At 42.0% G+C, this 27,660-nt stretch overlaps 1 protein-coding gene across 1 annotated transcript in view; it reads left to right on the plus strand.

Annotated features, from left to right (window-relative positions):
- Nucleotides 1–12,435: 12,435 nt before the first annotated feature.
- The window catches only part of LOC311241357 (calcium-activated potassium channel subunit beta-4-like), a gene marked incomplete at both ends in the record, with an annotated part of 74,309 nt that continues 59,084 nt past the window's right edge, over nucleotides 12,436–27,660 (plus strand). Inside the window, 2 exons of the mRNA XM_084330144.1 lie at nucleotides 12,436–12,600; nucleotides 21,167–21,337. Of these exons, the coding sequence (XP_084186270.1) occupies nucleotides 12,436–12,600; nucleotides 21,167–21,337 (336 nt within the window). The remainder of the gene's footprint in view (nucleotides 12,601–21,166; nucleotides 21,338–27,660) is intronic.

The following is a 27,660-nucleotide window of genomic DNA, read 5'->3' on the forward strand; positions in this document are numbered from 1 at the left end:
AAAACAACCAATCGCTTTCAGGAGCCCAGGCTGTAGAACTATACTAATCACAAGCTGGTGGTCCCCCTTAAGAAATCAAATATACCGAAGATATAAACCTGCAGGTAACTTGTCTCTCATGAATGATACAGCGCCTCCAGTGACAACAGCTAAAGGAACACGCCAACATTATGTGAAATGCTCTTACTGTCTTCTCCAGAGACAGACAAGAACACAGATTTCCTCTCTGCATGATCAGTAGAAAGCTATCCGGCTGCAAGATAGCCTCGCTTAGCAAAAATGAATGGAAGCGGGCCTAGCTGTTGGCCCAAAACACCTCTCCCGGAGTTTTATGGTAGGCTAGTGGTCCGTATACGCTTCCATTCATTTGTGATAAGCTAAGCTAGCTTTTAACCGGATAGCTTTCCACTGGATGCACAGAGGAAATTGGTATCTATCTTTTCTATCTGTCTGACTCTGGAGAAGGCAGTAAGTGCATTTCACATAATGTTGGTGTGTTCCTTTAAAATTCCATTGTGTGGAAGTTGATCTCTAGGGGGAATTTAATGGAGGGAACTTACCAACCTTTGTAAGAAATGTTTGTCATGATGAAACGGGTGTTTCTGTTGTTTAACAGTGGCGCTCTAGCAACAAGTTGCCGATTGGTCGGTGGTCTGTGTTGAGGCGATTCACGAGCCAATGATGAGGCCAGTGGTGACCTCAGGAAGCTCCAGGTGGTCCAGAACAGGGCAGCACGGTTGGTACTGGGCTGCTCACTAAGGTCTAATGTGAGCCGTATGCATGCCCGCCTCTCTTGGCTTAACGTTGAAAATAGATTGTCTTTTAATATACTTGTGCTGTTCAAGTTGGTCATGAGCAGTAAAAGTCCAGTTTTTATACATAATCAGATTGTTTTTAGTAATACTGTGCACAAGCATTACACTAGAGGTTCCAGTAGTGGGCAGCTTGAATTGCCAGGTCCTAGAACCAGCGCTTTGGTGAGATCTTTTATTTTTTAGAGCATTAACTATGTGGAATGGCCTGCCTCGGAACCTCTGCTGCATTTACAGTAGATTCACTTTTAAAAAGAATCTTAAATAGTTTTTAAATTGTTTTTAACACTGTAAAGTAAGTTTTAGTTTTAGTTTTACACTAATGTAATTGTAGCTATCTTAATTGTTACAGTAGTTTCATTATGCATTGTGTGTACTGACTTTTAATCATTTTGTTTTTGCAATAGTGATTGTTTTTGTATGTTTTTGTGTGTGGACCCCAGGAAGACTAGCTGGTTGCTATCGCACCACCAGCTAATGGGGATCCCTAATAAAATCAAATCAAATCAAATGAGGCCTGGATTTGCATAGAGAGAATAACAACAATGTTTAAAGGGGAACTATCTTATAAATGGCCTTTTTGAGTGTTTAGCATTGTTTCCTAGCTATGTGAACTTATATTAATATGATCTATGTCTCAAAATTCTCATATTGGCGCATTCTTCCAATTCTCCTCTCACAATATTCACCCTCACTGAACTGAGTCATTTGAAAATGTGCGCGATTTGTGATGTCAGAGAGACACCGCTGCATGATAATGGAGAGATACAAGATGAGCTGCACACAGTTCTGTACCCACTCCACACAGTCAGCTCAAAACGGCTCGAGATCTTGAGGTAGAAAAATGCTGTTTTTGAGGACTTGATTAGAAATACAAAACAATGAATACAAAAAATATATATATTACAGAGGTGTTCCATAGACTCACAGGAATTGTGTAAAAGTGCCCAAATAGTGAAATAAATAGTAAAATAGTTCCCCTTTAAAGGGGGGCAGCACCTCCTCACTGTCAGGAGACCTTGAATAGCACTTAATGTATAGCCTGCAGCGTCCAGGAGATGGATTGGGAGAAAGAGAAGAGACGACAGATGTGCTGAGTAGGATTGGTCACCGAGAACCGGTTCTAATAGGTTCCGGAACGGTTAAGAAGATGTTTCGATTTCGATTTCGATTCTTAAAAAAAAGGGGGAAAAAATTTATTACTTTGTTAATTAATACCCTAGTTACAGTACAGCAACCAAATTAAACTGTATCAAGTCAACTGATGTGAATAGTATGAAAAAAAATTTAGGATTTTTCAAATACATTTTTTCTCCTGTGAAATAAGCTGTGACCTGTTTTGACCTGCACCTCAAAGAAACAAGAATCGTTTAGAACAGGAATCGAAATGGAGAATCGGAATCGTTCAAATCCAAACGATGCCCAACCCTAGTGCTGAGTCAACAGAACAAGAGGTTTTCAGTCTTGAGTCCCAATATGACGTTTCTGTTATCTGTCTGTCTGTCTGTCTGTCTGTCTGTCTGTCTGTCTGTCTGTCTGTCTGTCTGTCTGTCTGTCTGTCTGTCTGTCTGTCTGTCTGTCTGTCTGTCTGTCTGTCTGTCTGTCTGTCTGTCTGTCTGTCTGTCAGCATCTGCTAGTGATAAATAAACCAACATGAGGCTGATGGGTCATGATTATCCAACTGGAACAGAGAGAGAGAGAGAGAGAGAGAGAGAGAGAAAGGAGAGATGGATAGAGAGAAGGAAGGAGGAAAGAGAGAAGGAAGGAGAGGAGAGAGAGAGAGAGAGAATGAAGGAGGAGAGAAAGAGAAGGAAGGAGAGGAGAGAAAGAGAGAATGAAGGAGAAGAGACAGAGAGAAAGGGGGAGAGAGGCTAGAAGGAGGACAGGTAGGCTGGAAGGAAGAGATGGAGGCTGGAAGGAGGAGGAGGGGGAGGTTGGAAGGAAGAAAAGGAGGCTGGAAGGAGGAGAGCAGATAGCAGAGAGAGATGTGATAGAGATATGTGGTGGAGAGATGTGATGGAGAGAGAGAGATGCGATGGAGAGATGTGATGGAGAGAGAGATGCGATGGAGAGATGTGATGGAGATATGTGGTGGAGAGATGTGATGGAGAGAGAGATGTGATGGAGAGATGTGATAGAGAGAGGTGTGTTGAGAGATGTGATAGAGAGAGGTGTGTTGAGAGATGTGATGGAGAGAGATGTGATGGAGGGAGATTGGGTGAAAGAGAAGAGAAGTCAGCCGTGCTGAGTCCCGATATTACTGTTTAATCTCTCTCTCTCTCTGTATCTCTCTCTGTCTCTGTATCTCTCTCTCTCTGTATCTCTCTCTCTCTCTCTCTCTGTATCTCTCTCTGTCTCTGTCTTTCTTTTTCTGAGAGACAGGCAGACAGACCTAAGTGGTGTTGTTGTCCAGCAGGGAGACACTCTGTCCTCTGGACCTGGTGGTGTTGTTGTCCAGCAGGGAGACACTCTGTCCTCTGGACCTGGTGGTGTTGTTGTCCAGCAGGGAGACACTCTGTCCTCTGGACCTGGTGGTGTTGTTGTCCAGCAGGGAGCACTCTGTCCTCTGGACCTGGTGGTGTTGTTGTCCAGCAGGGAGACACTCTGTCCTCTGGACCTGGTGGTGTTGTTGTCCAGCAGGGAGACACTCTGTCCTCTGGACCTGGTGGTGTTGTTGTCCAGCAGGGAGACACTCTGTCCTCTGGACCTGGTGGTGTTGTTGTCCAGCAGGGAGACACTCTGTCCTCTGGACCTGGTGGTGTTGTTGTCCAGCAGGGAACACTCTGTCCTCTGGACCTGGTGGTGTTGTTGTCCAGCAGGGAGACACTCTGTCCTCTGGACCTGGTGGTGTTGTTGTCCAGCAGGGAGACACTCTGTCCTCTGGACCTGGTGGTGTTGTTGTCCAGCAGGGAGCACTCTGTCCTCTGGACCTGGTAGTCTTGTTGTCCAGCAGGGAGACACTCTGTCCTCTGGACCTGGTGGTGTTGTTGTCCAGCAGGGAGACACTCTGTCCTCTGGACCTGGTGGTGTTGTTGTCCAGCAGGGAGACACTCTGTCCTCTGGACCTGGTGGTGGTGTTGTCCAGCAGGGAGCACTCTGTCCTCTGGACCTGGTGGTGTTGTTGTCCAGCAGGGAGACACTCTGTCCTCTGGACCTGGTGGTGTTGTTGTCCAGCAGGGAGCACTCTGTCCTCTGGACCTGGTGGTGTTGTTGTCCAGCAGGGAGACACTCTGTCCTCTGGACCTGGTGGTGTTGTTGTCCAGCAGGGAGACACTCTGTCCTCTGGACCTGGTGGTGTTGTTGTCCAGCAGGGAGCACTCTGTCCTCTGGACCTGGTGGTGTTGTTGTCCAGCAGGGAGACACTCTGTCCTCTGGACCTGGTGGTGTTGTTGTCCAGCAGGGAGCACTCTGTCCTCTGGACCTGGTGGTGTTGTTGTCCAGCAGGGAGCACTCTGTCCTCTGGACCTGGTGGTGTTGTTGTCCAGCAGGGAGACACTCTGTCCTCTGGACCTGATGGTGTTGTTGTCCAGCAGGGGGCACTCTGTCCTCTGGACCTGGTGGTGTTGTTGTCCAGCAGGGAGCTCTCTGTCCTCTGGACCTGGTGGTGTTGTTGTCCAGCAGGGAGCACTCTGTCCTCTGGACCTGGTGGTGTTGTTGTCCAGCAGGGAGCGCTCTGTCCTCTGGACCTGGTGGTGTTGTTGTCCAGCACTCTGTTCTTTGGACCTGGTGGTGTTGTTGTCCAGCAGGGAGCACTCTGTCCTCTGGACCTGGTGGTGTTGTTGGTGTCCAGCAGGGATCACTCTGTCCTCTGGACCTGGTGGTGTTGTTATCCAGCAGAGAGACACTCTGTCCTCTGGACCTGGTGGTGTTGTTGTCCAGCAGGGAGCACTCTTGTCTGAACCTGGCAGTAACAATGCCCCTGTCACAGTACAGTTGTGAGTGCCGTCCTTCAGATGAGACGTTAAACTGAGGTCCCGAATTAATTTGGTCATTAAAGAACCCAGGGTGTCTATCATAAAGAGTAGGGGGTTCCCTGACATTAGAGAACCCAGGGTGTCTATCATAAAGAGTAGGGGGTCCCTCGATGTTCGTGGTCAAATTCCGAATCAGGTCTCTGACATGAAAGCCACCTAAATCATCCCTCCCTCTTGCTGATATCAGTCCCTGTCTCCTGAGGCTTTCAGCCATTGTGTAGTGTGGTGTGTGCCCTGGTGCCAGTACATGGCAGTCATTGAGCTGCGTAGCCCAATGTTGGCTGCTACACAGTGGTGGTGAAGGAGGCAATCTCCACCCTACATTGTAAAGCACTTTGAGTGTCTAGAAAATAGCTTTATAAATGCAATGATCATTAATTAATTCTCCCTCTCTCTCTCTCGGTCATTGCCATCATCTGTCTGTCTGGCAGCTTGGTGATAACTGTTAAAACACTAAGACACACACACATTATATATCAAATACAATTGAAACCTCATATTTCCCAGTCATCTAGTCCTTGTATCAAGAGCTCAGTCAATCAACTAGAGAATAAAAAGATGTCTCCATTCTTATTTTCTATTGTGGTGGTGGAGCTAGTGTGTGTAGTCACGTGGTCCATATTCTCTCCCACAGAGATGTCTGTTATTATTCTGATCCTCTGATCTGGCAGTGATGATGAGGATGATGATAATCCCATCTACGCACAATTCTTGATTATCAATGTTTTATTCCAAAGCTCAGAAAGAAGGCTTTAGCTTTGTCCAACAATCCAATATGTTGCAATATAACCATGTCTGTTTAATGATGTCATCCTGGTTAAGTCCAGCGTCAGTGTTGGAGCAGATGTCACCTAAAGGTCAGAGATTCAAGGGATCCTTCTGGTTTGAACCCTAGTGCCATTTCTTACTGACCAATGATGATGTTGATCAGTAGAGTCCTTTCTCAGCACAATCCATGCCGTTCCTCATCCTGGATACCCGCAGCTCTGGCTAGTTAACAAAACAATGGGCGGTCAGGTGGCGTAGCGGAGATTGTGCTAGTCACCAATGCAAGAGGCTGCGGTCTCGACTTCCGGAGAGTCAGCATTGCCTTGGCTTGGGCTGATCGCTATACTAACTCGTTTGGCTGAGTTAGGGGGAGGGAAGCCGTGGGTGGCTCCTGGGCGTTGTGGACAGCGACCCCTACAGTTCGGTCAGGGCGCCTGCACAGCGAGGGTAGGATCTGGAGAAAGGTAGTGTGACCTTCCACACGTTACACTCTCCCGGTGAGAATCTGCGCTGCCAGGCTGGCTGCCGGCTGGCTGCACATGTGTCGGAGGAAAGCATGTGACAGTCTCCGGCCTCCCGGACCAACAGTAGGGGGGAGTGCGCAACAACCAGGAAGGGGGTTGGGAATTGGCATAACGACTAACAGTGGGATGGGAGAAAAATCGGAAAAAGGAGGGGGAAAAAGATTAAAAACAGCAATAAAAAGTCAAAAAATATCTTTTTGTTGCTTTATAATTCCATTAACACTATGACGACTGGCGCGGCCCGCGGATTTAGGCCTCAGAGGACAGCAGAAAGTAAACAAACCGATGTACTTTCAAAGAGCTTTATATATCATTTAGAGTATTGCTATCTGTCCATTCTCATTGTCACTTGAGTGCATAAACCGTGCCTTCATAATGGCTTAAAGAAAATAAAAATCCATCGGTTGGTTGTCATTTTATAGCGTCGTGAATATAAGGTATAACACACTTTTCGTCTAGGCTTTTCTGCAGGAAGCTAGATAATAGGCTAAACGTTGGCGCCGTTATATCAAACGCCATTTCTGCTGTATATATACGAATGAAATAAAACAAACTGCGTAGCATCCGGACTATTACAGAGCATCTATGGATGAAATGGGGGCGGCGGGGAACGCCAATTACTATTATTGATCTGCAATACAGTGTGCGTTCAATATAGCATTTTCATTGACCAATCACGTTACGTTATAAAACAATGTCCAATCCAGCTGTAATTTGGGGTAATATTATCCTACCGTCAGGCCATGTGATCACCGTCAAAATTTCCTCACCAGTCATCGGATTCTGGTAGATCGATATGCACATTGGCTAATCATAAATCCCATTATTCCACGCTGAAAAAACCGCTCGCCAAACTGATCCAAGATGGAGGATGTTCGGCTGGGATCAAGGAACTATGATCCGCCCACAGAATTGTACTTTAAAAAAAAAAAAAAAAAATCACAATGATACTGCAGTGGAGCGATGGCGCCCCTAAGCGGGTTTGGCCGGTACTGCATGTTTCGAAAATCAAATATCTGAAAAGATGCTGGTAGTGGATCGGGTACCTAAGAAGCGCTATAAATATGGAATAAAACAATAACAACTCGTCACGTATATACTCGTGGCTCTGGTCCACATCGCGCTTTTTCAAAACACGTATATACTCGTTCTCGGACGGCATAGTGTTAACACATCCTGCGCCAAAAACGAGTTTACTTGTTATTGCCCGCCAATCCTTTATTCGCTATTGGCATTCATAATTCATCCAGGAAGGCTCTGGGATCCAGCTGGACCCTGTCTGATATTGCAACACCTCAATATATGGTGGATTTTGGGCGAGTTGCACTCCACTCTAAACCGGATGTGGCGCTCTGTGCATCGGGGAAAAAGTTCCGGCAGAGCTATCTTGTTACGTGGATCCAGACAAACACCTCGAGTGTACCCGATGTTGAATGGGCCATAGTAATGTCGATATAGCTACAGTATAATATTAAAAAAGTTATAGCCCTGCAATCTGCAAGGAAGGTGAGCGACTCCATAGGCCTAGCCTTTAGCCTAGCATGTAGCCCCGCTCTCTTGCCTCTCCGTCTTGTTGTTTTGATGTGGATAGTGGGGTCTCGTCGTAGCAGAAAGTGAAAGTCCGTCAAGCTATAAGTGAGCTCATGGTGAGCTTTGCCAATGTCCATTAGTGCATCTCTGTTGTAACTCACTGTTGCTTGCAATAACTTTGCATTTAGGATGCAAATTAAGTTTTATAATCTCATGAGCCGATCACCAGTTTCAAAACACCTGATCTCTGATTTTGTTTCATATTTCTCTGTCCAATCTATGGCTTCCTCCGACCACATTAAAGATGTATGGTCCACAGAGCTTAGTATGGAAATCTCTGATGAGATGTGGGAGGAGGGACTTAGCAGGATACATAAATGTTCTATTAATGCCAGAGTCCAACTTATACAGTTTAAGGTCATTCACAGACTACATTACTCTAAAACCAAACTGCATAGAATCTATCCCTCTGTATCGCCTATCTGTGATCGTTGCATGTCCGCAGAGGGTAATCTTTCACATATGTTTTGGTTTTGTCCCAAGCTATTTAAGTACTGGGTAGACATTTTTGACTGGTATACCAAGGCGTACAAAAGAGAGATTGCCCCAGACTGCCTTCTAGCTTTACTCGGCTGTTCAGCTAACACTGCAGAATTACCTTACAATGAGCAGGAGGCCCTGATGTTTGGTATGGCTGTGGCCAAAAGAATTATCCTGAAGGAATGGAAAGACACGTCGTCTCCAAATTTTAAAAGGTGGCTCACTGAGATGGTCTCCTCTCTGCAGCTGGAAAGCATTCGTCACAGTAGGTCTGAGACCTTGAACAAATTTGAAATGATATGGGGTCCCTTTTTGGAATGCTTAGCTAGAACATAAGTGCTTCTCAATGTCCTCCTGTGTATTTTCTGTACTATGTATTGACAACACTACTATGTATGTGTGTATATATATATGTATATATATATGTATGTGTATATATGTCAGAGAATCAGCCCCTTGCGTCCTTAGTGTATAGCATTTGACATGGTGTATGTTTGTTCATTGATGTGACAGTGTCTGGCAACATACTGTTTGTGTTCTTTTTATTTATTTTTTATTTTCTTTGTGTTTGTGATTTGTCTTGATGTATGTTTGTGAAACTATAAAAGCTGAAAATAAAATATTATAAAGGATGCAAATTAAGACAATAATAAGTAAAAAAAAACTAAGTTGTTGTCGGGAGGACGACGCAAAGACGTCAGCCACGGGGGGCGCCATCTTTTTAAATTTTTTATATACTCTTATCAACAGGAGAGTCGACACATTTTTTTATTGCCACAATGAGAAATACTGTCCAGAATCTTCAAGTAACTAAGATGTGCAAACTGCATTGTAAATATTTTTCATTAAAAAAAGCCCAACAAAAAAATTGCAGATGGGCATACCAATTTACTAACTGTAACTTTACATAGTAATGATTACTAACACAGTAGTGTGTTGAACTTTACACTTGAACTATTCATCCCCATTTAACACAAAAGGATGACCCTCATGCATTGCAAATTTGCATAAATTCAAAACAAACAAAATAACTTAAAAGAAAATAATCATTTAAAACATTGAATTATCTATTTTCTCTCTCTCTCTCTCACACACACACACACACACACACGCACGCACGCACGCACGCACGTGTAACAAGTGTCAATTGAACATTGTTTATTATTTTATTAAGGAATGAAATGTCACCAAATCCTGTTTACAAATGTTGGTATAATACAAACGTTTCATTGCCTCTCTGTGACGACAAAGTTGTTTAAATAAGGGGAGAAAAGTAGCTAAAACCAATGTATTTGGATGGGACAGGAAGTACCATTCGCAACCGGAAGTCAGCCGGAAGTGCCTACTTTCAGGTTGTGCAAGTGGAGAATTGTGTTTCACACTGTTGTGTATATATTTTGTATGAGAATTGAATGTAAATAGATAATAATGACTCGATAGTGTTGTGATCCCCCCCCCCCCCCCCCCCCCTCTGCCCCCAAGTGACACTGGCTAAATGACATTGACTGCACTGCACTAGTCCGTACTGGATCTCTGCACACTTCACTTTATATATATATATATATATATATATATATATATATATATATATATATATATATATATATATATATATATATATATATATATATATATATATATATATATGTATTTTATTTATTGATTAATCCCCTACTGCACTGTTTTCGTTTCTTGTCTGTGTTGGTGTTTGTTTACTGTGAAAAAAGAAAAAATGCATACACTGTATTGCTGCAACAATTACCAATGTGTTTTACACAAATGGCTCAATAAAGGAATCTGAATCTGAATCTGAATCTGATGAACGGTGTGGTTATATTATATGCACAATTGAAGGTTTTAGTCGGTGTATTTCACCGTGGCAATATAGTCAATTGGTTGTTCTTTGTCAACAGACTTGACGAGTGAATGTATTGTGACGCTGTTCCTTTTGTGGCATTGACCACCCGTTCCATGCAGGTATGTGCCTTAATATGTGATTTATTGTGCAAATATAATTGTTTATGAGTCTGCAACAAGAACTCAACGTGAGAGACTTGACGAGTGAATGTATCGTGACGCTGTTCCTTTTGTGGCATTGACCACCCATGCAGGTGGCCTCCATTGCAGACCACGAATAAATGATGAACCGTTGTCCATGTGTGCCGACTCGTCACTAAGCATCACACCCAGAACACAACGCAGCAGGAGACACGGACAGAACATCCGTTACACACGCACACACACACACACACACACACACACACACACACACACACACACACACACACACACACACACACACACACACACACACACACACACACACACACACACACACACACACACACACACACACACACACACACACACACACACACACACACACACACACACACACACACACACACACACACACACACACACACACACACTTTGAGTCAGAAACAAACATCAATGAGAGTATCAATAATACACCTGAGTACTGCTTCCAAAATAAATATAAAAATCCATCAGATTCAGTGACCACAGTTTAACCCTAACCCTTAACTGGTACAGGCTCAGTGACCAGAGTCTAGCCATTGAGAAAGGCAGACGTAAAAAAAAACATGGTTACCAAGAAACCAAAGAACATGGTCACTGGTGAGGTTGAGAACCAGGTGCACTTTCTCCTATATTGTGAAAAAATTAGCAACATTCGTGAGACATTTTAAAATATACAGAAAGAATCCCAAATGTTTCTAATAAGAGAGAAGGAACAAGTTCTCTTTGGGGAGGAGCCACTGCTGGACTAGCTGTCCAGTAAGCAGCACACCATAGCCTGAGGGACAGTGTTGTCGTGACTTCATGTCAAATATTGTTTTATTTATGTCTATTTTGTACTATTTTTGTAAGTTTATACTGCTAATTTGCAGGTGGAGTCAAGCTTCTTATTTATTATTATCAGTATTATTTATTTTTGTTTTTATAAACCTTTGAATTGTATCGCGGCTGGGTGGCGCAGCGGAGATTGCGCTCGTCACCAATGCAAGAGACTCCGGTCTCGAATCCGGGTGTCAGCATTGCCTCCGGCTTGGGCCAGCCATCATACTAACTCAATTGGCAGAGTTAGAGGGTGGAAGTCGATGGGTGGGGATTTGGACGTTGTGGACAGCGACTCCTACAGGTCGGTTGGGGGACGCCTGCACAGCAGAGACAGGAAGTAGCGGGGGTAGTGTGAGCCTCCCATGCGTTACACCTCGCCACTGAGAGTCCGCGCTGGCAGGTGAAAAGATGTGACAGGCTGCCTCCTCGTGTACCGGAGGGGACACGTGATGCAAGGCTTCTATCCTCACTACAACCGACCAGTGGGGGGCATAGTCAAGCAACGTTCAAGACAGGGGAGGGGAGAATTGGAAATACGAAATTGGGATGGGAGAAAAATAGAAAAATAAGGAGAAAAAGTGGATACATTTTTTTTTTAATTGTATTTAATTGAGACTAGAGATGGGAGAAAGGGAGAGAGAGAGAGAGAGAGAGAGAGAGAGAGAGAGAGAGAGAGAGAGAGAGAGAGAGAGAGAGAGAGAGATGCGTGCGCTTGTTTCAGCTAAGAGGCTTATCTCTAGCCCATGTCACATCTCTCAGACCCGCTCGCAACGAGTGGCGCCGCAAACCGTTGGCAGGTTTGCATGGCTACTCCCGCTCTACCAGCCCGGCGTAGAGCGCAAGGAAGGAGGAGAGGGCGGGGTCGTCGATGGTACACTCGTGCATGGTGACTGGTGGTGGAGGAAGAGGAGGAGGAGGAGGGCAGGGCCGTGGCACGAGGGAGTAGAGCAGCTGCTTTCCAAGTTGAGAGAGAGAGAGGGAGATGGGGAGGGGAGAAAGAAAGGGGGAGGGAGAGAGAGGAAGGGGAAAGTGAGAGATACCAAATTGATTCTTCTAATTGAAAAGCAGGCGGCACCATCACACATTCACACCCTCTATTTACAGTACACCCTCCCCTCTCTTTATATCTATCACTCTCCTCCCCTCTCCACATCTACACTTTCTCCTCCTCCGTACTCCTTCATTTCTATCTCTACCTCTCTCTCTCTCTCTCTCTCTCTCTCTCTCTCTCTCTCTCTCTCTCTCTCTCTCTCTCTCTCTCTCTCTCTCTCTCTCTCTCTCTCTCTCTCACACACACACACACACACACACACACACACGCTGTCTCCACGTTCCGACCGCTGTATCCTCCTCTCTCCTCCTCCCCACCTCTCCTCCCTCATGCCGGGCTAGAGGGGTCCAGCTGACTGCCGCTTGGATATGACGATGGGGAGGATCCGGGTGAGCTACGAGTACTCTGAGGCCGAGGACAGGAGCATCCGGCTGGGCTTGTTCCTCGTCGCCTGCGGGGTCCTGAGTCTGTTCATCCTGGGCTTCTGTTGGCTGAGCCCCACACTGCAGAGCATGCAGAGCAAGCCGGCCAACTGCACGGTGAGGACCTACTATTATTACTATACTATACTATTACTACTGCTACTACTGCTACTACTACTACTACTACTACTACTACTACTACTACTACTACTACTACTACTACTACTACTACTACTACTACTACTACTACTACTACTACTACTACTACTACTACTACTACTACTACTACTACTACTACTACTACTACTGCTGCTACTACTACTACTACTACTACTACTACTACTACTACTATTACTACTAATACTACTACTACTACTACTACTACTACTACTGCTGCTACTACTACTACTACTACTACTACTACTACTACTACTACTACTACTACTACTACTACTACTACTACTACTACTACTACTACTACTACTGCTGCTACTACTACTACTACTACTACTACTACTACTACTACTACTACTACTACTACTACTACTACTACTACTACTACTACTACTACTACTACTACTACTACTACTACTACTACTATTACTACTACTACTACTACTACTATACTACTACTACTACTACTACTACTATTACTACTACTACTACTACTACTACTACTACTACTACTACTACTACTACTACTACTACTACTACTACTACTACTACTACTACTACTACTACTATTACTACTACTACTACTACTACTACTATACTACTATACTACTACTATACTACTACTACTACTACTACTACTACTACTACTACTACTACTACTACTACTACTACTACTAATACTACTCTCTCCCCCCCTCTCTCTCTCTGCTTTTATTCTGCTAATTTTATGTCTGTCTAGTTCAGGGGTCAGCAACCTTTACTATCAAAAGAGCCACTTTTCCCCCCTCCCACAAAATAAAATGCTCAGGGAGCCGCACAACCTATTTACCCTTAAAATGAAGATAACACAGTGTATAATGTTTTATATATCCCCAAGCATACCCCACATTTAGCATAAAACGCCTGACAATTGCATACCCAAAGTAATTTGCGATGTATTATACTTTATACTTATAGCACACAGTTTGTTGCATTAATGGAATTATAATAAAGCAACAAAAAGAAAAATGTTGATTGAAAAAATACTGGCTGTGTAGACCTACTTTAAAATAAAACACAGAAAAGGAGAAAAAACACTGGCATCTGTAGACCTACTTTGAAATAAAACCCTGAACTATGCAGCTCTATTTGAGTCCTTCCCTTATTTGTGGAAAATCTATAAAAAAAGTACATTTTTCGTTGTTCGCAAATTTCGCACCACATATCAGGCATACAGGTAAGCCTGCATCATTAGTCGTGAAAGCAAATTAATCTGTCCACGCTGAATTAAACCCTCTATTTTCCTCAGACTTTCCTTTTTTTGGATTTATCCATGGTTAGCTCACTGGGGGGTCGGAAACTCAAGATTAGTTTTGTTTTCCTTTTTTATAATTATATATATAAAATATATTTAAAATAAGTCATTTAAAGGGGCCCTTCACCAATTCCGATTTATTTCGCACATGATCTCACACATTGAAAACAGCACACATTCTTTTAGTTTGACAGTTATTGAGAGTAGCCTAACTGAGTTTGAATATGGCCTCTGTGGTGATGTCATCGGGGGACATTGAATCCTTGTGTTGTGTTAATTACAGCTCAATTAAATGATAAGGTAGCAGTTCCTATAAGACAAGGCATTTTTTCATTGAGCTGTATAATTAATCAGTGAAGTCAATTAAACTAAATGAAGTCAAGTCAAGAGTTTTATTTGTCACGGCATGCAAGCATACAGTGAAATGCGGGTGGTCATGCCCGCAGCGATTGTGCAATAATACAAGTAATAAGAATAAGACATAACAGGTATAATGTACATAAAGTTTACAAAAAGCATGGTAAAAAACATGCTAAGGTCCTGCGATACAGTGTTAGCTACGGACGAGGCACTGGGTCTTATGTACACTACTATACAATTATACTATACAATATACAGTTATACTATATATCCCTATGCTATCTTGCTATATCCATCTATTTACTATACAAGAACCACTCCTGTTCTTTTTTTAATTTTCCCGAATGTGTTTTGGATGTGTCTGAGAGCAGTAAACCACCCAGTAAACCTCTCACTGGTTTAAACCTGTGTCTTCTGGGACATCCTACCTGTCAACCGAAGGGTGTTGGAACTACACCACCCATGGCATAGGGAGATATTAGTCTACAAGTCTGTCCTCTGCCTCATGGTAACCTTTTAATGTAGAAACCATATATATATTACACCTACAACGCAATCACTTACACTCACTGCCCCCCTCTCTGTTGCTCTCTCTCTCTCCCTCTCTTGCTCTCTATATCTCCCCATCTTTCTCTCTTTCCCTCTCTCTCCCCCTCTCTCTCGTGCTCTATATCTCTCTCCATCTCTCTCTCCCTCTCTTTCTCCCCGTCTCTCGCTCTTGCTCTCTCTCCCCTCTCTCTCTCTCCCCCTCCCTCTCTCCCTCTCTCCCTCCCTCCCTTCCTCTCCCCCATCTCTCTCCCTCACTCTCTCTCTCTCCCCCTCTCTCTGTCTGTCTCTCTCTCCCACTATCTCTGTTTGTCTGTCTGTCTGTCTGTCTGTCTGTCTGTCTGTCTGTCTGTCTGTCTGTCTGTCTGTCTGTCTGTCTGTCTGTCTGTCTGTCTGTCTGTCTGTCTGTCTGTCTGTCTGTCTGTCTGTCTGTCTGTCTGTCTGTCTGTCTGTGTTATGGTTTGTCACCAACCCCAATAGCACGGCACAGACAGGTAGTTCAGAGTTAGCCAAAAACCAGGGCGTATTTATTTACAAAACAGAAATGAGCGAAAACAACAAAAGCACAAGGGGAGAAATGTTCTTGGGCAGAGTAGGCTCTGCGGCTCTGCAGCTCGGCTCAGAGCAGAGACGGCACTGTAGCGTTGCGCCTCTGACTCTGCGGCTCTGCAGCTACTTGGAGGTCCGCTCGGGAAGGAACAGAGGGAGAGAGAAATGTCAACAAACGGGCGTATGGCAAACGAGGCAGTCCAGTATTGTTTAGCTGAGTCAGTAACAACACAAGCGGCTCCTCTTCAGTGTTACCCAAACACACAAAAAACAGAAAGGTCCCGAGTCCAGGAAAATGCGAGAAAAAAAGTACGTTCCAAAACTCACCAAGGCGCAATTGCGCAAAGCGGTCTACGAGGCAGAGATCCAACGGATGGCAGAGAATAGCAACAGCGGCGACCTCCATAGACGTCCTGGAGAAAAACAGACGAGGTACAGCACGGGAGGAAAACAAGCAGCAGCTAGTGGTAAGCCCAAAACGACCCGACACAGAACGTTAGGAACACCAGAGTATATAAGGGCTCCACCGAGCTGATTAGAACTCACTTCAGGTGCGCAAAGGTAATTGGTACCTTGAAGCGTGCGGAATCGGACCAATCCTCACAATCTGTCTGTCTGTCTGTCTGTCTGTCTGTCTGTCTGTCTGTCTGTCTGTCTGTCTGTCTGTCTGTCTGTCTGTCTGTCTGTCTGTCTGTCTGTCTGTCTGTCTGTCTGTCTGTCTGTCTGTCTGTCTGTCTGTCTGTCTGTCTATCTGTCTGTCTGTCTGTCTGTGTCTGTGACTGTGTCTGTGTCTGTGTCTGTGTCTCTCTCTCTCTCTCTCTCTCTCTCTCTCTCTCTCTCTCTCTCTCTCTCTCTCTCTCTCTCTCTCTCTCTCTCTTTCTCCACCCCCCTCTCTCTGCTGTATTCATCTGGTCTGTACGTATTTCTTCATTTAAACTTGTGTAATTCAGCAGTTCAACAAGTTGAAAGTACTAAACTCCTTGGAGTGATGCTGGATTGCACTCTGTCTTGGTCTCAGCATATTAATTAATTATATTGTTTTAAAAATGGGAAGAGCAATTGGTATTTCCAGGAAATGTGCTTCTTTTGTTGCCCGTTCCCTTTTATGTCAGATAGTGCAAAGTTTAGTTTTATGTCATCTTGACTATTGCTCTGCGATGTGGTCATCTGCTGCCAGTGGTGACCTCAGGAAGCTCCAGGTGGTCCCGAACAGGGCAGCACGGTTGGTACTGGGCTGCTCACTAAGGTCTAATGTGAGCCGTATGCATGCCCGCCTCTCTTGGCTTAACGTTGAAAATAGATTGTCTTTTAATATACTTGTGCTGTTCAAGTTGGTCATGAGCAGTAAAACTCCTGTTTTTATACATAATCAGATTGTTTTTAGTAATACTGTGCACGAGCATTACACTAGAGGTTCCAGTAGTGGGCAGCTTGAATTGCCAAGTCCTAGAACCAGCGCTTTGGGGAGATCTTTTATTTTTAGAGCATTAACTCTTTGGAATGGCCTGCCTCGGAACCTCTGCTGCATTTACAGTAGATTCACCTTTAAAAAGAATCTTAAATTGTTTTTAAATTGTTTTTAACACTGTAAAGTAATTTTTTGTTTTTGTTTTACACTAATGTAATTTTAGCTATCTTAATTGTTACAGTAGGTTCATTATGCATTGTGTGTACTGACTTTTAATAATTTTGTTTTTGCAATAGTGATTGTTTTTGTATGTTTTTTTTAGGGCTGTCAGTTTATCGCGTTAATTAGATTAATTAATTACACAGCAAATTATCGCGTTATGAAAATTAACTCAAAATTAATTACAAAAAAAAAGTTTTTTTTTTTTTTTTTTTTTTTTAATAATATTTTTTTTGTATCTCATTCATTCCATAAGAATGTAGAATACACATTTACAGACTTTTTTATTTTTTAATATGGTCCATTTGCATGTTCTTGGTATCTGATTCTAGGGACATCTATGAATCTCAGGGAATGTATTCCCAGTGTCAGAAATACTGTGGGCTAGATCCACAAAGAATGGATTGCACGGTGCAAGTTGCACCCTGGTCTGCATCCCCTTAACAATTGTGTGCCGTACTGTATTGTACCCATTCTGCAATCTGTTAATAACATTTTCATTCAATCAATCAATCTGCGCGGTGATTGATTGAATGAAAATTTTATTTTGAGTAAATTGTAATGAACCAAATGAGAATATCAATAATTTTTTTTGTATCTTTGACTGTGAATAACACCATGCTCAAATTGACCAGACCTGAAAAATCTAAGCAAATTAATAGATGGAAGATGATTAAACAGAAGGTTTTGTAGATACAGTACTGAATTCTGCCATCCGGACACATGCAATTTGAAATATGATTATATAATATAGAATATCAGGCATAAAATGGTTATGCGATTAAAATGCGATTAATTAGATTAATTAATTACAAATCCTGTAATTAATTAGATTAATTTTTTTAATCGCCTGACAGCACTAGTTTTTTTGTGTGTGGACCCCAGGAAGACTAGCTGGTTGCTATCGCACCAGCTAATGGGGATCCCTAATAAAATCAAATCAAATCCCGATCGTCCACCAAAGTTCATAGTTTTCCAAAGGTTGCCGGTTAGATCACGTGTGAATCTCGTGAAGCTGATTGAGAGTTGAAGTGTCAGAAAATCTAAACTACCCTTCTAATTTGAGTGAGGATAGAGCTATGTGTCATTATGACATGACGATAGAGCTATGTGTCATTATGACATCATGACGATAGAGCTGATGTGTCCTCATGACGATAGAGCTATGTGTCATTATGACATCATGACGATAGAGCTGATGTGTCCTCATGACGATAGAGCTATGTGTCATTATGACATCATGACGATAGAGCTGATGTGTCCCCATGACGATAGAGCTATGTGTCATTATGACATCATGACGATAGAGCTGATGTGTCCTCATGACGATAGAGCTATGTGTCATTATGACATCATGACGATAGAGCTGATGTGTCCTCATGACGATAGAGCTATGTGTCATTATGACATCATGACGATAGAGCTGATGTGTCATTATGACATCATGACGATAGAGCTATGTGTCATTATGACATCATGACGATAGAGCTGATGTGTCCTCATGACGATAGAGCTATGTGTCATTATGACATCATGACGATAGAGCTATGTGTCATTATGACATCATGACGATAGAGCTGATGTGTCCTCATGACGATAGAGCTATGTGTCATTATGACATCATGACGATAGAGCTGATGTGTCCTCATGACGATAGAGCTATGTGTCATTATGACATCATGACGATAGAGCTGATGTGTCCTCATGACGATAGAGCTATGTGTCATTATGACATCATGACGATAGAGCTGATGTGTCCTCATGACGATAGAGCTATGTGTCATTATGACATCATGACGATAGAGCTATGTGTCATTATATCATGACGATAGAGCTTATGTGTTTGTTTTGTGCTTTTAAAAGGGGCCTAAAAACCTTTTGCCTGAATTTTTCTTTTACTTTTATTTTTACTTCTATTCATTTTATTATTATTTTATTTTATTTTACTTTTATGTTCTTCCATTTCATTGGTTGTTTTATTCATTTTAATTGTTTTATTCATTTAACTTTTTATCTTTATCTCCTGTAGCACTTTGAGATTCTCACAAATATAAAGTGCGGTACAAATTGAATCTATTATTATTATTATTATTATTATTATTATTATTATTATTATTATTATTATTATTATTATTATTATTATTATTATTATTATTATTATTATTATTATTATTATTATTATTATTATTATTATTATTATTATTATTATTATTATTATTATTATTATTATTATTATTATTATTATTATTATTATTATTATTATTATTATTATTATTATTATTATTATTATTATTATTATTATTATTATTATTATTATTATTATTATTATTATTATTATTATTATTATGACGTTTGACTCAGCCAAAATTAACACCTTCCGAGGCTTTGGCCACCTATAGAGATAATTAATCAGCCGTGCCTCAATCTGGTAAATTAGTTTAAAATTGCTGTAACTACAGAACACGCTGCTCTCCAAGGCCGTGGTAAACGGGTCAGATTTTTCAGACGGGTCATGTATTCCGTCCCAGTTCTGTCTCTGCTGTATCACCCAGGAGATACAGTATCCTTTCTGTCAAGACCTTTACAACCAGCTCTCTCCTGATCTAACAGGAAGCCTTTCATATTGACATAAAGCACACACAGGACACAGTCAGCTCACTGCTCTAATGCTTCCCAGAGGTGTTATTGTTGTGTATGAGTGTATTGTTACAGGTTCATGTTATGCATCTGAGGCTCTTCTCTTCTCTTCTCTTCTCTTCTCTTCTCTTCTCTTCTCTTCTCTTCTCTTCTCTTCTCTTCTCTTCTCTTCTCTTCTCTTCTCTTCTCTTCTCTTCTCTTCAGTGGCGAATCCTTATGGAAGCCAACGGAAGCCATGCCTCCCTAATATTAAAATATGAATTAATATCAAATATGAAATATGAAAAAAAAAAAAAAAAAAAAAAAAAAGATAATATAGTTTACATTCTTTTTCATCTGTGCATCTGTGTTATAATTTTTTTTTTTTTTTTTAAATGTCTCCCTCTTCTCCTTCTCACTCCCTCTAACACACTGTCAGACTCACTGTGCTCACTGATGCTAGTATAGGAGAGAGGCAGGGGGTAGGTCTCTTTCTCCAGGCTTCCAGCATTATAGAGTCCAAATCCGATCCTAACCAATCAGATTCGAGCTGACTGCCACACCCTAAAAGTTTAAAACGGGGCTGTGAGGAAAACACTCAGCATATTTTCCCCTCTGCACTCTGAACATTGTATTAACCCGTAACTGTTCCCACGGGCCGAATATTGCTCCGATCCTCACGAGATTAAATCCATGGGGACCTCTCGGCGTGCAGAAACTTTTCCGAATTTGCGCCCACGCGGCGCGCAAAATCGTGCAAGGAAAAATCGGACCAAAAATGAACCAATGCTCCAGCAGTATTAATGACCCTGATGTAAACAAGACAAACGTCTTTCTCTGGTCTGCATCCCCTTATACAATTGTGTGTATTGAGCCGTACTGTATTGTACCCATTCTGCAATCTGTTAAATAAATAAAAAGAAAGTTTGACTGGCCGCCGAGCCATACTGTAGTGTACATGGTGATTGTTTGACTTAAAAAAAAAAAAAAAAAAAGTAATAAAAATATTTAATAATTTTTTTTTTAATAATTTTTTTTTGGCTTCCCCTGTTATTTTACCCACGCGACGCCACTGCTTCTCTTCTCTTCTCTTCTCTTCTCTTCTCTTCTCTTCTCTTCTCTTCTCTTCTCTTCTCTTCTCTTCTCTTCTCTTCTCTTCTCTTCTCTCCTCTCCTCTCCCCGCCTCTCTTCTCTCCTCTCCTCTCCTCTCCCCCCTCTCCTCTCCTCCCCTCTCCTCTCCTCTCTCCACCTCTCCTCTCCTCTCCTCTCCCCGCCTCTCTTCTCTCCTCTCCTCTCCTCTCCCCCCTCTCCTCTCCTCCCCTCTCCTCTCCTCTCTCCACCTCCCCTCTCCTCCCCTCTCCTCTCCTCTCCCCGCCTCAACTCTCTTCTCCTCTCCTCTCCCCTCTTCTCCTCTCTTTATGTATCCTTCTCTCTGAGAACTAGAGAGATATTTGAACATGTGTTTTAGGTTAATTAACTTAATCTCATGAATGAAGTTGTTCCTCTGTTTTCCTCAGGTGGTGTCTGTCCTGAGGCCAGAGGAGATGTTTGAGTGTGTGTTTACATGTGGTACAGACTGTAAGGGCACCTCTCTGTATCCGTGCCTGCAGATCTTTGTCAACAACTCAGAGTCCAACTCTCTGGCGTTGCTACATTTTGACGAGCAGCAACTGGTTCTCAACCCAAAGGTAGGATAACCTTCTCTATGTCACTGTTCTGTATGTTAGAACCTTCTCTATGTCACTGTTCTGTATGTTAGAACCTTCTCTATGTCACTGTTCTGTATGTTAGAACCTTTTCTATTCCACTGTTCTGTATGTTAGAACCTTCTCTATGTCACTGTTCTGTATGCTAGAACCTTCTCTATGTCACTGTTCTGTATGTTAGAACCTTCTCTATTCCATGGTTCTGTATGTTAGAACCTTCTCTATGTCACTGTTCTGTATGTTAGAACCTTCTCTATTCCATGGTTCTGTATGTTAGAACCTTCTCTATGTCACTGTTCTGTATGTTAGAACCTTCACTATGTCACTGTTCTGTATGTTAGAACCTTCTCTATTCCATGGTTCTGTATGTTAGAACCTTCTCTATGTCACTGTTCTGTATGTTAGAACCTTCTCTATGTCACTGTTCTGTATGTTAGAACCTTCTCTATTCCATGGTTCTGTATGTTAGAACCTTCTCTATGCCATTGTTCTGTATCTGTAGAAATAGAACATCTCATGGAGGAGTCTTAGCCAAAACAAACCCGGGCTTTGCTATTTTTAGCTACTGCAAAGGCTGCTTGGTAAATTAAACAACAAGGCTTAGGCCACGCCCACACACAGATATTTCAATAAAATAAATGTTCACCCTTTCTCACCGTCCGCACAAGAACAACGCAAACATGCTCACATGAACAGACCCGATGGCAGGCTGCAGGGATCTCTCCATGGTCCTGATTACAGGAAAAATATCCATTTAAGCTCCGTTTTACCGGTCCACACGTATACAGACAAAACTGAGTTTAAAAGAAATGTCCACTCTGGAGGGCGTTTTCTAAATGCTCCATTTTCAGTGACCTAAATCTCTGTTGTTTTCACAGAGTCGTGGATGGGGGGCCTTAGATATGACAGCATTGATTGATTCGACCGTCACTGAAGCTGTTTCTAAAGAGCCTGGTGAACAAAGCTCTGTCCTCGTTCCAGCAGCAGTGTGCGTCATTTCATATGCCAGGCTGAACTGTATCTAACAACCACTAACAAACACTACGACTGAGTGAGCGTTAGAACGTTAGTCATTAGTCAATTCAAAGAGATAATTTAATAATAAGAGACCTTGTTTTCCATGACAACGCGTGACATTTACCCCGCTCTCATGCGGCAGCAACATGTGTTCTGTTTACACTGGGTTTATGGTCATATTGAAATATGATAACTCACTGTACTGTCCACAGAGATATGGATGTTTTTATTTTCTCTGAGGGAACTGGTCGTCCGCTACCAAAGTGCTTCTGTATCACTCTCCAGAGGCCGATGTTTTTGTCTTTGGTCTTGTCACTCTTGGTCGAGAAAAACAACAGGTGCTCAGCCCACAGACGAGCTACGGCTACAGTCAGCTACACAACTCATGTGATCTAAGACGTGTTTTTATCTGTGGCCGCCTTACTGGCCAAGGCTGTCTGGGTGAAAGGGTTCTGTCGTACTATGGTTGTATACTGGGCAGCTCCCTGGTGTGAATGTGTGTATGCATGACCCTTCCAATTATATCCTCATTTCAGCCGGCCTGCATTTGTTTGTATGTGGTTTAGCCTGCGCTGTCTTCAATTACGATCTGATTCCAAAGACAGGACCGAGCACGGCCCCCTGGGTAATGTACAGTAGGTTGTATGGTTTGGTCGTAATGAGAGCGGCAGATCTAAAATGCTAAAATGAGTCGAAAAAGAAAAAAAAATCAGTTTTGTAGAGCAATCGCTCCTTTAATCAACCGTAACCTCTTAAGCCCTAGCCATATTCTCAGAAAATGCGTCTAAAAGTACATTGCTCCATTTCTACAAGGTCCATTTGCATGTTCTTGGTATCTAGGGACATCTATGGACCTCAGGGAATGTATTCCCAGTGTCAGAAACATTGTGTCTGTTACTATGCCTGAGTAAATTGTAATGAACCAAAGGAGAATATAAATTATTTTGATGGTGAATAACTTGACTTGACTTTATTTTGACAATATATAAATAAACATGTGACAGAAGCACATGTCTGGAATACTGCCAAGGATTGACACAAACACGCTCAGAGCTTATTTCCATTGTGGTCCTTGTAGGGGGGACGGGGGACGGACGAAGTGTTCAGACATGCATCATACAGACATCGTAAAGATACATCACATAGACATAACATAGACACATAAAATTAAAAACATGTAAAAGTAGTGTGACATCATCACTTTAACCTATACCATTGCACAGGTAAGATGTGACATTACTTTAACCTATACAGTTGCACAGGTAAGATGTGACATTACTTTAACCTATACAGTTGCACAGGTAAGATGTGACATTACTTTAACCTATACAGTTGCACAGGTAAGATGTGACATTACTTTAACCTATACAGTTGCACAGGTAAGATGTGACATTACTTTAACCTATACAGTTGCACAGGTAAGATGTGACATTACTTTAACCTATACAGTTGCACAGGTAAGATGTGACATTACTTTAACCTATACCGTTGCACAGGTAAGATGTGACATTACTTTAACCTATACAGTTGCACAGGTAAGATGTGACATTACTTTAACCTATACAGTTGCACAGGTAAGATGTGACATTACTTTAACCTATACAGTTGCACAGGTAAGATGTGACATTACTTTAACCTATACAGTTGCACAGGTAAGATGTGACATTACTTTAACCTATACGTTGCACAGGTAAGATGTGACATTACTTTAACCTATACAGTTGCACAGGTAAGATGGAAGATAACACCATGCTAACATTGACCAGACATGGACAATTGCCACTGAGCTCATCCAGCAGTATACTCGATGTATCGCGGCTTGTTCTACATGAGATGTAGTAAATTACTATATCATGAACATCGAGTATATGTTGTCACGTCGCGGCTGAGATGAGACTTGCTTTAGCGCAGAGCTGTCCTCTCATTTCATTAGACAGACCGGCACGGACCTTAAATGACATGCAATTGTAATTTCATTAGACAGACCAGCGCGGACCTTTAATGACATGCAATTGTAATTTCATTAGACAGACCGGCGGGGACCTTTAATGACATGCAATTGTAATTTCATTAGACAGACCGGCGCGGACCTTTAATGACATGCAATTTAATTGACGCAAGCAATGGGCTAATGTTAGCTGCTAACCAAGTTATCCATGATGACTAGGCTAAGCTAACTAGCGTTAGATGCTAACCCTGGAAAACGCTCAAAGCGGACTCCACGACACTAGTTCCATTCATGAGGAAAGGGGGTGGGTTATATTGACGACGCTTGACAACAGAAGTTTAAATATCAACTTCATATTTATTGGTTATTCGTTTCTTTATATCATCCAGTTTCCATCTCAGTGTGTTAAACTCTTCCTGTTTACATTAGAGTGTGACATCACTTACGGCAGCTTAGACGATCAAAATGCAAACCTAGAACAAAACCAGAGGGAGAGCTGGCTCTCTCGCGCGTTCTCGCCCTCACTCTCTCTCTCTCTCTCTCTCTCTCTCTCTACATTCAATGATTTAAAGTAGCCAAACGTTACAGTATAAATACTAACTGGATAGTTGATGATATAAAAATTTCATTTCATTATCTAAAATATTCTAAAATCATTAAGTCCGCTATAAGTCATTATCCCTTTGTGTGTGATTATTATTTTCTCACAGTAGTGTGTATATATATATATGTGTGTTTGGCTAAAGTGGATAGAAAACACAGTACTGTGCAAAACCCAAGAGTTTTTATATAAATTGTCTTAGATGTAAATAATTTTTTTTATTAGTGTGTCAGTAGACTACTCTTAGTACATTTTCATTTAATAATTTTTTAAAGCATCTTCATGGTTTAATAATGCAAACATATGTTGCAGGGACTTATTATAATCATCATATTAGCGTGACTGTATGCATCAAAGGGTTAAATCAAGAATTTTTAAGTGCTTTAGAGGAAATGTCAAAATATCGCGATATATATCGTGTATCGTGATATGGCCAAAAAATATCGCGATATCATTTAGAGGCCATATCGCCCTATAGATCAAGTGTACAAAAAATTTAAGCAAATAAGGGCAGATGATATACAGGGGTTTTTCGAACCAGGTCTTGCTCGAAAAAGAGATCTTTGATCTCAAGTGACTACCTGGTAAAATAAAGGTAAAAAAAAAAAAAAATACCTTATTATGGAGTTAAATCTGGATTTAGTACCACCAGGCACCCGTTACAGGGCAGCAAAGGCCGTGAATGAGATCTACTGTAAGTACAGTTACTTTTGTATAATGTCCATAGCTCCGCCATGTTTCACCAGATTTGCGAACAAATTTCTAGACGTTCACAGAAAGGTAAAGAAACAATATACGTTGTATTTTATGGCTGCTCCTTTAACCAACTTTAAGTAAGGTCTGTAAAGTGGTTATTAAGAGGCTAGAAGATCGCTCCTTTAATCAACCTTAAGTAAGGGTTGGAAAGTGGTTGCTAAGAGGTTAGTAGAGCAATCGCTCCTTTAATCAACCTTAAGTGTGGGCTGGAAAGTGGTTGTTAACCTCTTATGCCCGATCGGAACCGGTACCGGGCCGAGATTTATTTCACATCACAAATAGATCAATACAGTCTGTATGCGTTTCTTTTTCAAATGTAGCCAAGAGTAAAGACCCTAACCCTATCAAAACAGCAGTCAAAGTGTATCTTTTCAGCATTACGTTTGTTTACCAATGATTTTAAGTGTTATTAGTGAAATATGAGCTTATAAACATATCCGCGCATTGCATTGGAAACTGGATGATTTAAACCCGAGGACATGACGGCGTCATGAAATCGTTGTAGTCCTAATAAGAAAGAGGAGAGCCAGGGCTTTCGATGGATGTCGAAATCTCATAAAACTACACTACGCAGCTCACACCAGCTGCAGTCAAAGCTGCAGCCGCAGATATTGACGTGATCTTTGTGTTTATATCTCACGGGTCGAACAAACCTCAACACTATTGCCATAAAATACAACGTATATTGTTTCTTTACCTTTCTCTGAACGTCTAGCAAAAAAAAAACACGTCTCAATCCGGTTGCCATTGGAAAGAGGAGATTTGGTGCGATCCATAGATGTATGACTTGGCCATAATAAGGTAATTTATAGGCCTGATATTCTACAGTATATTCATATTTCACATTGAATGCAAAATTCAGTACTGTATCTACAAAAACCCCTGTAAATCATCTGCCCTTTGTTCATTTGCTCAGATTTTTTGTACACTTGATCTCAAGAAGGTGTTAACCTTTAATCAACCTTAAATAAGGGCTGGAAAGTGGTTGTTAAGAGGTTAAGTAGGATCGGCCACATCTTAAACCACACAGCAGGGCTGCTCGATTATGGGGAAAATCATAATCATGATTACTTAGATTGATATTGAAATCACGATGATTAAACACGATTAATCATTGATTTGAGAACATTTAGAACACTAAATTGAGAACTAATTTAGTCATTAGTTTTACCTTTCTTCTCGATCAAAGGCAGCCTTTCTGTCGTCTTCTACAAGTTACCAAAGACGTTTCAAAATATCTGGAGAAACACACCATAGCACTTTCCCCCCTCTCAACACTAGCTGAAACTACTGTTTGGGCTCGAGGGCGGGAGGGGCAGAGCGCACCTTGAGGGCGGGAGGGGCAGAGCGCACCTTGAGGGCGGGAGGGGCAGAGCGCACCGATGGGAAGGAACCATGCACTGCATTTATAACACGAGACAAAAATATTTTATTTTCAATTCATATCTTGATTATCTTGTTTTCGTGATCATGGGAATCTAAAAATTAAAATCATGATTCAAATGAACTGCCCAGCCCTACTACAGAGTCACATTTCAAGTGTGTGTGTGTGTGTGTGTGTGTGTGTGTGTGTGTGTGTGTGTGTGTGTGTGTGTGTGTGTGTGTGTGTGTGTGTGTGTGTGTGTGTGTGTGTGTGTGTGTGTGTGTGTGTGTGTGTGTGTGTGTGTGTGTGTGTGTGTGTGTGTGTGTGTGCTCTATGCAGGGCAGAAATAGAGCTTGCGAGAGAGAGAGGTCAGTCAGTAAATAGACCTCTGAGACTCAACACAGTCTTCATTAATGCTACAACACAACTCAACTGGCAGAACTGTGTGTGTGCTTGTGTGTGTGTGTGTGTGTATGTTGTGTGTGTGTGTGTGTGTGTGTGTGTGTGTGTGTGTGTGTGTGTGTGTGTGTGTGTGTGTGTGTGTGTGTGTGTGTGTGACACAGACAGACAGAGACAGAGAGAGAATGAATCACCTACTGATACAACCATTAGCGTGTGTG

Source organism: Notolepis coatsorum (assembly GCF_963971535.1).
Source record: "Notolepis coatsorum genome assembly, chromosome: 15".
Classification (NCBI taxonomy): domain Eukaryota; kingdom Metazoa; phylum Chordata; class Actinopteri; order Aulopiformes; family Paralepididae; genus Notolepis; species Notolepis coatsorum.